The sequence below is a fragment of the Erythrolamprus reginae genome, chromosome Z (genome assembly GCF_031021105.1).
Source record: "Erythrolamprus reginae isolate rEryReg1 chromosome Z, rEryReg1.hap1, whole genome shotgun sequence".
In the NCBI taxonomy this organism is placed as follows: domain Eukaryota; kingdom Metazoa; phylum Chordata; class Lepidosauria; order Squamata; family Dipsadidae; genus Erythrolamprus; species Erythrolamprus reginae.
The window spans coordinates 66,751,292-66,763,898 of NC_091963.1; the positions used below are offsets into that span (position 1 = coordinate 66,751,292).

Consider the following 12,607-nt stretch of genomic DNA (forward strand, 5'->3'; position numbering starts at 1 on the left):
CTTGAGTCAGGTCCATGGTTACCATGTGGCCATGAACTCCTGCACCAACCCAGAGGATTTGCTGAGTGATGGAAGATTTAAGTCCTCCAAGACAATAAGTCTGGGGACATAAAAAGAAAATACAAAGAAAAATACATACAAAGAAAATTATTACAAAATGATTGGCAAAGATCTATCCAAATCTAAATCCGATTTTCTGGCAGTGTAAAAAAAATTTAGGCATCTTTTTCCACATGGGGTGGTTGTGCCCTGATACAAAAAGATTAAAATACCATATTTTTGGTGTATAAGACACACCTTTTTACCTCAAAAAGATGCTTTAAAAATTGGGTGCGTCTTATATACTGAATGTTGCCAAGGCCACCCGACTTTCCCCCTCAGCTGCCTTTCCATGGTGAGAGCAGCTGCAGTAGTACTCCAGAGCCAGAACAAGTCAGACCCCCAGGACCTGTCATTCCCACCATGGAAAGGCAGCCGAGGGGGAAAGTTTGGCAGGTCCTGGGGAATGGGCTTGTTCAGGCTTTGGGGCACTGCCACCACTGTTCCCACCATGGAAAGGCAGCCAAGGGGGAAAGTCTGACAGATCCTGGGGGATGGGATCATTCAGGCTCTGGGGCACCGCTACTACTACTCCCATCTTGGAAAGGCAGCAGAGGGGAAAATAAGACTTTTCCCCTCGGCTGCCTTTCCATGGGGGAAGCAGCGGTGATGGTGCTTTGGAGTCTAAATGAGCCCGTCCCCCAGGACCTGCCCAAGAAGAAAACAAGGGAACTTCATGCCGCCATGGAGAAAAACGCAAAGCCCGCACTATTTCAACCAACTGGTTTTATCACCTGAGCATCCCAACCAAAAAAGTGGATCGTCACAGGAATGGAAAGATGCAAATAGATAAGAATAGATTAAGGGGGGGGGGGGATAAGATGTTTTCCCAGTTTATAATTTCCTGGTAAATCTTGCGGCTTTTTAAAGCCTTCTCTCTCTCTCTCTCTCTCTCTCTCTCTCTCTCTCTCTCTCTCTCTCTCTCTCTCTCTCTCTCTCTCTCTCGGAAAATGGTAGTTTAATTGAATCTTTAATGCTCTAAAATGGGGGGAACTCCACTTTAAGACTTGTGGACTTCAACTCCCATTTGCTGGCTGAGAAACTCTGGGAGCTGTAGTCCACAAGTCTTAAAAGTTGCCAAGGTTGGAGATCCCTACTCTAGAAACACTCCTTTTAAGGAGTATTTCAGGTTTATAATCATCACCATATATTTCCATGCACTTCATTTGTGAAAATTGGAGTAGTCAAGAGAGAGGTCTTTGAAAAGCTCATGGTATAGTAGTAATATTAAGGCAACCTCAGCAGGGAACTGTAATTGTAAATGATTCTATCACTAGCCATTTCTGTGACTAAAGGAACAACTATAAAATGAATTGTCCTCATTTGTTTGTTTTGTTTGTTTGTTTCAGTTAGGGGTTAGAAGGGCAAGGGTCTTCAAATCTGGCAAGTTTAAGGCTTGTGGACTTCAATTCCCATTTCTGAATTGACATGACTGGTGGAGGAATTCTAGGAGTTGAAGTCCACAAGTCTTGAAGCTGTTAAGTTTGAAGTTTGTAAAAAGTGTACATGGCTTTAAAAAACATACATGGTTGTAAAAAGTATTCTGCTACACCGATATTTTATTAAACAATATAATATTACACCATTTTGTTCAGAATACATTTTTTCTTGTTTTCCTCCTCTAAAATCTAGGTGTGTCTTATACACCGGTGCGTCTTATACACCGAAAAATACAGTACATAAATGGATGCAAGAAATTACTCAACTCAAATTACTCAAGTAGCATTTACACTGGAATGTCTCCTCTTAGGAATATTTAAGAAAAATTATACTAAGAGCATTAAGTATTTAATACTCCATATCACCACAACGACTAGGATCTCTTTTGTCCAATTTAGGAAAGATTCAGAAATTCCCTCAGAGAGTACAATAATTAAAAAAATATATGAATGCGCCGAGATGGACAGACTAACAATTGTGAGGCCAGAAAGATTCAGAGTATTTTGAAATTTGAGACAGATGGTATCAATAGACCGAGTATAGAAAAACAAAAATGAAAGAAAGAGCTAAAATAGAAGAATAATTTGTAAATATGTATATAGAAATGTATAAGTGTTTTAACTATTGTAATAAATTAAGATTAAATATATTGTGACTAAGTGTACAATGTGATGAAGCTCAAAAAGAAAATATGTAAGAATGCAGAATTACTGTACTTATTGTTTTATTGTTGTTTTTTTAAATGAAAAATTAATAAATTCTTTACAAATTGAAAGCAAATAGTCGCTTGCGACAACCAGCCACTGCCAAACCCCTACTATTCATTTCCCAGCCAGAGAGGGATTGGCTAGGGTAAAGTGACCAGATTTTTACATTGTTAAAGAAGGACACCATTGACCAGGGTGGGGGGGGGGGGTGTCTTTATTAAAAATTTGCTCTATATGGACCAAAAAAAATATTTCTTTTTCTCTCTATCTCTCTTCCCCCCTCCCTTTCTCTCTCTCTCTCTTTCTCTCTGTCTCCCTCCCTCTTTCTTTCTCTCTCTTCCTTCCTTCCTTCCTCTCTTTCTTTCTCTCCCTCTCTCTCTGTCCCTCTTTCTTTCTCTCTTTTCCTTCCTCTTTCTTTTTTTCTATGAAGCAGCATATAAGTCTAAATGCCAAAGAAAGAGAGAGAGAAAGACAGTCAGACAGACAGAGAGAAGAAAGGAAGAGGGAGGAAATGAAGGAATAAAAGAAGGAAGGAGAGGAAGGAAGGAAGGGATGGAGGGAGGGAGAAGGAAGGAAGGGAGGGAGGGAGGAAGATTTTGTGGGTTGGGTGATGATACTACAGAGTCTGGTAAGTGAGGTCAATGCATTTGGTAGTGAGTTCCATGCAGGGCCGCCAACAGGCCAGTATTACTGATACTGGTGTCAGGGGCACAGCCAAATTGAAAAGGGGGGGGGCAGCGATTGAAGAAGACCGGTTACACAGATCAGCAAAAATGCCTAATTTTCTCTCTTCTGCCTGAAGAGCTTCATAGCTGTTAAAGATGAAGTTTGGATCAGAGCTAATTTGGTATACATTTTGATTATGGTGTTAGGTTTTTTCCCAAATTGTTCCCTTCTAAGTGTGAGGAAAATATGTGTTGCTTTGGAGTTGACATGTTTTTTGGAGCCGTCTTGCCATTTTAGATTCGAGAAGCAAACACCATCCTGGATTCGAGAAGCAAGCATTGTGGGAAGTGGGAAGATTTGAATATGCAAAGTAGAAGCTGTGTAGAGCTACTATCTAAGGACTTTTCAACAGAACAAACCAACTACATCATATTTTGAGATTTGTGCGGAGAATATCTGAAGCAGGAGTTTGTTATTTTACATTCTACATTATGTTAAATGCATACAGTAACATCTCACAGTATGTTTAATAGATATGATAACATCCTAGGAAAAAAAGAAGAAAGAAGAAAAGAGAGAGAAAAGGTGTTGTTCTTAGAGCCACGGACATGCTATTTGTTAAGAGACATTATACATTACACATTTAAAAGCTTAAATACATTAAGTTATCAAACTTAATAGTAGGTACATCTATGAGAAAAAATCTTAGATTTTTTGCACATTTGCTTCATAATATGGATTTGGTTATACATGAGGGTAAGTTCTTTTTTATAAAGCAATTTTAAAAATTTGCAAACTTTGGAAAATGCTATAAGGAGATAGGTGGAGAAGTTAATGAGAAGAAGCGGGAAGGTTTTTTTGCTCTTCCCTCCTCTTTCTCTTCTTTTTTCTTGCACTGTACTTTTCTTTTTCTTTTTTCTTTTCATCCTGTTCTGTCTTTTCATTCATAGTTACTTTTTCTACTTAGTATAATTTTCTGTTTATATCTCTTTGCGTTCTTATTTTTTTATAGATTTAATTCTATTTTTTTAACTTTCTTATTTTTAATTTTTTATATAAATGAATTATTAATTAGTTTTGTAATTGGATTAATTGGGCAATATTTGGTGATCCTATTTGTTTTGCTTTTTTCCCCCTTGATTATGCTACCACAAGATGTTTTCAAATTTTTTTAGGGGTATTTTTTAATAGGCGCTAATTATCTGTAAAGGGTATAGACTATACATGAAAATTGATATAGAAGTGGGAAGGTCTTTGCATGGTTTGAGTGACACTTGGTGGAGTTCAAGAATAGAGGCTGTACATCCAATTGCACAGAATCTACCAAGCATTTTAAAGGCTCTGGAAAAAGTTCTTGCTTCCAGAAAACTTATAAAGGATGCACATTCAGATGCCCAAAGTCTCTATGACTACTTCTCATCCTTTTGGGCAGCGGTTTTAGCCACATTCTGGTTCAAAGTGCTTACCAGCTTTGAGGATAGAAACAAAATTCTCCAATCAAGATCTATTTCCATGGAAATTGGAGTGGCCAACATTAAAGCTCTCGCTGAAGAAATGCAACTGCTTCGAGAAAAGTGGCCTGTTTTACTTTCTGAAGCTGGAGTAGTAGCAGATTGCATGGAGATTCCCAAGGAACTACTGAATCCTCAACAATTGCGGCAAAGGAAGTCAAAGCATCATGATGCAATAGATCCTGAAGAGCATTTTAAAGCTAATGTCTTCCTTGTGGCAATGGACACAATCATTTCTAATCTTCATCAGCACTTCCAGTCTATGGAGGAAGTCTGCAAACTATTTTCTCCAATCTTGAAAGTGACAACAATAAGTGAGGAAGACCTGGTGGCATCGACTGAAGAATTAATCTCAGCATACTCTGATGATTTCACATCATCTTTACTCGGTGAGCTGCAACATCTTCGGAACGTGTACAAAGCTACATTTCCAGAAAACCTGGATCCCTTAAACGCAATCTATGAACTAGAGCTTCAAGGAATATTTGGAGAGATGCGTATTGCTCTTCGGATTTTTACCACACTCCCACTTTCAGTGGCAGAAGGAGAGGGCATTTAGCAAACTTTCATTAATCAAGAACTACCGGCATTCTACAATGGGTGAACAACGTCAAAACAGCCTAGCAATATTTTCCATTGAACATGAGCTTGCAAGACAACTCAGTTACAAAGATTTAATTAAAGACTTTGCAAATCAGAAAGTCAGAAGACTTGCTCCATAAACCTGAATTTGTTGTTTATTTTAACTATGAGCCAAGAAGGGCACAATTCAGTGCTCACAGTGCATTGGATAGAAGGTTCATTTTTGCTATCCACTATGTTTTCCAGATACTGTGAACATTTACTTGAAGAAAATGACAGCTTTACTTTACCCACATAGACACGTAATAAAATGTTAACATATGGGACTTTGTTTTTCATTCAGCTGTGGACTTCACAGCTAAATACAGGTCCACGTTTACTCCAGTTACCCTGATCTAGCTGATGTTCAAGCCAGAGTGCAGTTCGTGCAACATGGTCCATGTATTCACCTCATCACAAGGACTGCACTTATGCATGTGAATGTGCATGGCTATGAAGCGTGGAGCTCCTCAGCGCTTGGAGTGGCAGTGCAGTTATGAAGTTGGGAGCCCCATTCATATGCATAAGTGCAGTGCTTGTGATGCGGTCAGCACACAGACTCTGTTGCACGAACTGCACCTTTGTTTTGGCGCCAGCTGTTTGTTGCAATAGAGGTTCTACGTTATTTGAGTTGGTTGACTTTTTTTTATACCTATGGTGGAGTTTACGTATAGTTTTAAACATTATTGCATATAATTTATCTTCTGGTTACCTGTTATTTATTGGTATTATTGTGAAAACAAATATTTTTCTAGTGTGGTGCAGGAGTATTTTGTCTTTATCCTTTGTGCCATCTTATTGCTGCTTTTAATTTTGTTGATGGCAAAATTAATAATATTTTGTTAATTTGGTGTATTTGCACTGTTCTGGTTATTTATTTATTTATATGTATGTAATATGTTGATGTGACTTGAATATATTTTCTGCGTTATTAACACATTGGTCAAAAACTGAGAGGCCACCGAAGAGACATGTGGAATCAGCGCAGCTTTACTAAAGCTGAATATATGACAGAACTGGTGGCCCTAGCAGCTGCATTTTATAATGTTATATTTGTTATATGTTGTGTTGTCTAGTAAATATTTGTATATGTTTACAATTCACTGTGCTTTCCTTTATGATGTCATATTAATAAACATACTTGATCAAAAGATTTAACAAAATGACTCATATTATATCTGTCAAACAAGTGTACCTTGTTGTAGTGGCAGGGTTTAATTTTGTTTTGTGAAAATTAAATTTAATACATAATTGATATGTCACAAAATAAAGTAGTTTTAAAATGGGGGGGCAGACACTTAGGCTGTATGGGGCCCCAAAATTCCTGATGGTGGCCCTGGTTCCATGCATCAACTAAAGTCGTATTTCCTGCAGTCAAGTTTTGAGCAGTTTACTTAGTTTGCAAACTAAGTACTTACTTACTTAGTTTGTATCGATTGTGTGCTTGTATGTTGTTGTGGTTCAAGCTGATGTAGGGCATTTGTAGGGCTGTGCAGACCCCAGTCTCTGCCAGGCTTGGTTCCTTCTCCCCAGCTCAGCTCAGGGGAGACCCTCTGCTCTGAACCATCTGGATGCCCTCAAGAGACCCCCTTTTTCTCGTCCTGCTTGGGAAGGAGGGCAGTGGTGGAGAGGGAAGGAGGAAGGGAAGAGGGTGGGTCCTATTTGGCCCACTGGGGGGGTGTCTCTCACCCACAGCTGCGATGGAGGAGGGGCACCACCGCTCCATTTAAAAAGTCCCCGTCTGCCTTGCCTTGCCCAGCGCTGCGCCATGAAGCCAGATAGGCTGGATCGGGCACAAGGTTGGGGGTAGCAGTGGCCGGAGGACCCCCCAAGTACAACCCATCGAGCTGGTAGGCCTGGAGAAGTTTACACCCAGTTGCAAACTTTGAAAGTAGCACGTGAGAATCTCGTCCACCGCAATGGGTGAGTGGGTTGGTGCAGTCATGCGCGATCCTCACTCCAGTGGACTTTTAGAGCCCCCACCCCAGCCCCCAGGATGCGGGCAAGAGGGGATCCCCCCGAGGCCATGCAGCCATACCCTGGAAAGATTTCCCACCTGTGAATTTGCTTTTCACGAGGTTTCTGGATTCCGGATTTAATTTTGGCAGCTTTGGGAGAGAAGTTGCCTTCGGAAGATTTGTGGGAGCTTCATCCCTGGAGGCTTCCAAGAAAAGACTGGACCACCATCTGTTAGAAAACGGGGTAGGGTCTCCTGCTTGCATGGGGGTGGTGGACTAGATGACCTCCAAGGTCCCTTCCAACTCTTGTTGTTCTGTTAAGTTTTTAAGTTTTGTGGATTTTCGCTCCCCTCCTGCTCTCCCTCAGCCCCTGGCTGTGCACCTCTTCCATTCCAAAATCGGGACATTTTGGAAACCCAGTGGGACGCAGGACAAATAATTTAAAAGTGTGACTATCTCAGGGAAAGCGAGACATCTAGTCACCTTAGGCTAGGGTTCATGTTTACTTTTCCTTAAGAGCTGGCTTATTGTTTTCTTTTACTCTCCTTTCTTTTCCTCTCTGTGTATTTGCACATTTGGGATGGACCCCATCTGTTCCTCCTCCTCACTCAGCTCAGTCTCTGAAGATTGCTGCCTCTCTGCCTCTGAGAGGATGAAAGGCCCAGGCTCTGCCTCTGTTTCTTATGCTGTTTCCTTATGAGAGCCTTCCAAAGGCCACAACATCTATAGTCAATCATCAAGACTAGTTACCAAGGTTCAGTGGAAAAGGATCGTCAGATAGGATGCTAGAATATGCCAGTGGAGTCATTATAGATATCACTATTACCATCATAACTCAAAGGATGAACTGGTTTATATTATAACATATGTTGGAAATGCTTGACTACACAGTTTAGAAGAACAATTGTACACATCACAATTACTACCATTGCTACCTGGAAAATGAAATTAAAGGCTAAGATCAAAGCGGCTCAAAGAGAAGTTAGTCAACTGGGGCAACTATAGAAGAGTTAGTAGATTAAAAGTAAGACTTAGCTACAAGAAATACAAGAGCCTGGTTCCATATTAAGTCCCATAAACTATTAAACAAAGACTCAAAGAAATGGCTACCAGATTAAGAAGATACACTAGATAAGCAGAGGTAAAGAAGATAAATGGTCTCCAAAAACTATCCAAAATATACTGCCATTTGCAGTGCAATAATATAGTAACAGCAGATACTGGTCTTCATGGAATGGACACACAATCATAGAAAGAATAAGAGAATAACAGAACAGAATAATAGAGTTGTAAGGGACCCTGGAGAAACTCTACTCCAGGGGCCAAAGGATCTTTAGATATGGTTCATGGGGCCACCCTGGAAACTGTTAAGGACAAGCCCATGGTGCCTCTGGCATCAAAAACAGAGCTCAGAAAGGTTGCACACAGCCCTCCCTCCACCAGCTCCATTTTCACTGGCAGAAGCTGCAGGAGGTCATTGTGGCTGAATACGGAACCCAGGAGGGTCACATATAGCTCTACCAGACTCTGTGTTTGCTGACAGAGTGGTGGCAAAACAAATTACTACCAAAGTGGCATTTGATCACCAGGCAAGGAGGTATCAAGAAATGTTTCCCCTTTTGCATTTGACCATCCAAGAAGGGACAGGAAGAAAGATATGGAAAGGGAAATGAGAAAGAAAAGGGGATGATGGGAAGAGAAGAATGGAAAAAGAAGGAAAGGGGAAGGAAGAAGAAAGGAGAATGAAGAGGGAAGGAAAAAAGGAAGGAAGGAAAGAAGGAAGGAAGATAGATCCTGCCTTAGTGTTTGGTCACCAGAGTCTTGCTGCCCTTTTGCCATCCCTTTGTCTCCTCCACTAATCTCTCCTGGCACTGGCTCACCAGCTGTGGGGTAGGACACCACAAATTGCTCATCCGGACCCCAGCTTATTAACTATGAGCAACTGTGGATTGCCCTCCTTATTTCCTGGCCACTTTGGTCTCCTTCATGCCTTCTTCCACTCCAGATTCTCATCAGGAATTCAGGGCAGGAAAAGCAGAGCCAAGGCATGGAAGAGGAGTGCAGAAGGTGAAGGCACCCTCTTCCTTCACTTGTTCTTTTGTTCCTCTGTCACTCTTGCGCACTTAGGATTTTAGGAAAGATTTCCTTCAAGATCCACACACTCCTTGGCCACTTCAGAGTTATCTGGCCATTTTCCCCAGATTATTTCCATTTCCTTCACTTGATGTTTTTGGAGCAAATTGCTCTGTTCCCAAGCACCTGATAGGCAACCAAACTGAGAGAGAGAGAGAGAGAGAATGTGTGTGTGTGTGTGTGTGTGTGTGTGTGTGTGTGTGTGTGTGTGTGTGTGTGTAAAATAAGCCAAATAAGAAAAGTTACCTCTGGTCTTTGCACTTCTCCAGCTACAATTTTTCTTTCTAGTTCAATTAGTTCTATTACTTTTCTATTTAGAAGAGGTCCATTTGCTCCTCTTACAATATCTATCATCTTGCCATCCTGAAAAACAAATAATAATAAATAATAAATCATGTACTTTAGCCTGAAAAAATATAATGTAGGTTTAAAGCTGAATTAACTAATTTAAACCTATCAGTCTGTTTCTATCACTATCTGGATTGCATTCAGTTACTCTCACATATAACATTCTTTCATTCATAATTCTACAGAATAAGGGAGATATAACCTTGAGGGAATCACAAAAGAACTGTCATTTAAGCAAAGACAGCTGAAACATTTAAGTTCTAGGAAGAAAGGTAGTTTTAGGGATTCAAAACACTTCGTTAATTCATTGGAATACAACAGGTATGGGAAATAAACACAGACATGAAAGATTCTATTATTATAGCCTCAATAAAATGTAATTCAATTATTTCAGTTCTGGACTTAGTGGTACAATTGGGAGTGGAATTTTTGTTCTTTAAGAAATGTAATTGTTAAGCAAGAGGTCATTTGACTGATTTTATGAACATTTTTGCAGGGCTGTTCATGAATCAAATGACTGTTAAGCCAATCTAGTTTTCTTGATTGATTTTTTGTTTATCACATAACTGCAAAAAATGTAACAGTCATAAAAGTGTTGCTATGTGCCCAAATTATAGTCATGAGATAGGGGGATGTCGTGATGGCAATAATTTTGAGAAAATATCATAGGTCAATTTTTCTGAGGCTAATATAACTTCAAACTATTGTTTAACAATTGGTGTTAAAACAACAACTACCAATAGCCTGTTTCCTGACATGATCTAATCTGAATAGCTGACTTAATTATGTCAAGGATGTAATCAGGGGTGGGCTGCTGCCCAGCTGTGGGCGGAAATGCAGTGGGGTAGCAAAAATGGAGGTCCATCCCAGAGCACCCAATTTACATTGAAAGATGTTGAAAGACAATGCCGGGTGTCCTCTTTGGGCAGCCTCTGCGTTCTTCCTGAAAGTGTTTACAAACCCCAAAGCTGGCAATTCTGCTACAAACAAAAGTGTCTAGAAAAAGTATAAGGCGATAAGATCTGGAATTAATCCTTTTGTTAAGGAAAAAAATTATTGAAAATATATACATTTTAAAAGACAGTACATAGTCTTTAGCATCTGTTTCATACTTACTTACATTAATCTTGTATTGCACATTGTCTTAAATAGGACAAACATCTTACACAGAGAACAACAGAGACAGAAAAAAGAGACAAGAAAAAGAAACAAGAAACATAGAAATATATAACAGCCTCTCCCGCCTCCATCCCCCGCCTTGTCTATCTTGACAGCTATTTCTTATATCTCATATGTTATTTTACAATGCTCAGAGTTAACTGTTTTATTCGGCTTTATGTGAAGCCTTTTTGCTTTGTATAATATATATTGTTATATTTAGTTTCAACAATATTCATTTTATATTTTTGCGGTTATTTAACATGATATTTCTATATACAGTTTTATTTATGCTTCCTCTTTTCTACGCAACTATAAAATTCTTTCCATACCTCATAATATTTCGATTCATCTTTATCTTTCAGTTCTTTGTCATTTTATCTAATTCTGCAGTCATATATTTTTTAATCATAATTCTTTCTGTTGGTGTTTCCTCTTTTTTCCAATTTTGGGCAATACATATCCTAATCACTGTAATTATATGTTGTATAAGATAGCAGTGTTATTTTTTTCATTTTCTGGTCGATTTTGCCTAGCAAGAAGATTTCAGGTTATAATTTAAGTTCTTGTAAGGTGATTTCTTTGACCCATTTCCTAATTTTATTCCAAATTTTCTTTATTTGGAGACATGTCCACTACATATGAAAAAAAGTTTCATTATCATTTCCACATCTCCAGCAATTCAGTCTTAGATTGGGGTACATTTTCGCTAATCTGGCTGCTGCAAGATACCATCTGTAAAATCTTGTGGATGTTTTCCTTGTATGCTATTGACTCTGTTATTTTATAATTTCTAGTTCATATGCTTTCCCATGGATCTACGTGTATGTAATATCCTATGTTTCTTGCCCAACTGATCATGTTTCCTTTCATTATTTCTACTTCCATCTTGTATTCAAGTAAAAATTTATATAATTTAGTAATTAAGTTTTTTTCTTCACCTAGTAATATTTTATCTAACACTGAAAATTGTTCTTGAATTCCAAAATTCTTCTTGTCTTTTTGTAACCTAGATGGAATCTGGGCATATGGCCACCAATCAATTATAATTCCTTAATTCGCTAATTGTTGCTTTGATTTTAAATTCCCCTTTTCATCTAATATCTGTTCATAATTAATCATTTTATTTAATTTTATTGTATTCAGATGTTTTGTGGCTTCTATGCTGGAAAACCATCTTGGTTTTCCCCCTATAATGTGCTTTCTAAATTTTATTTCCTGTCTCCATTAGTGTGTTTCTAATCTTATGGTTTCTAAAGTATGCAGGTATTTTATTTTTTTCATTCCGTAGAAATACTGTGCAATGTAATAAAATATGTCCTTCTTAAGCCAGATGTCTTTGATTTTATCTAATTATAGGTTTTTTTCCTCCCCATATAAATGTAGATATAATTTTATTGAGTTTTGTAAAAAAAGATGTGATTTAATTTTACCGGAATAGTTTGAAAGAAATTTGGACCCGATTGACATTTTAATAGTTGATATTCTTCCAGTTAGGGTAATGTGTAGTTTATTCCATTTTTCAAGTTGTTCTTCAGTTTTCTTTAATAATGTGTGATAGATGTCTTCTTTAATTGTAGTGCATTTAGTTGTTAATAATATCCCTAGGTATTTAACTTTCTTAACAATTTGAATTCCGAATTTTTTTTTCTATTTTTGTTCATGTCTCATATTTTTTGTTATAATTTTAGTTTTCTGTTTATTGTGTTTTGAGCCCTGCTATATATCTATAGTCATTTATTTCCTTTAATAATTGTCCTGTCTCTAGTGGTTCTTCTAATATAAAAACTAAATTGTCTGCATATGCCTGTAATTTAAATTCTTGTCCTTTGATTTTCAATCTGGTGATTTCTGAATTTTCCCAGATTTGTCTCAACATTATTTCAATGGAAAAGATAAAAAGCAAAAGGGATAAAGGGCAACCCTGAAGCACTCCTTTCCAAATTTAAAACTTCTCTGTCAATTC

The 12,607-nt window shown here is 38.3% G+C and overlaps 1 protein-coding gene across 1 annotated transcript in view; it reads right to left on the reverse strand.

Moving 5' to 3' along the window:
- The window catches only part of NME8 (NME/NM23 family member 8), a 245,123-nt gene that overhangs the window by 204,291 nt on the left and 28,225 nt on the right, over positions 1–12,607 (reverse strand). The window contains exon 5 of the mRNA XM_070728254.1: positions 9,382–9,498. Coding sequence (XP_070584355.1) covers positions 9,382–9,498 — 117 coding nt within the window. The remainder of the gene's footprint in view (positions 1–9,381; positions 9,499–12,607) is intronic.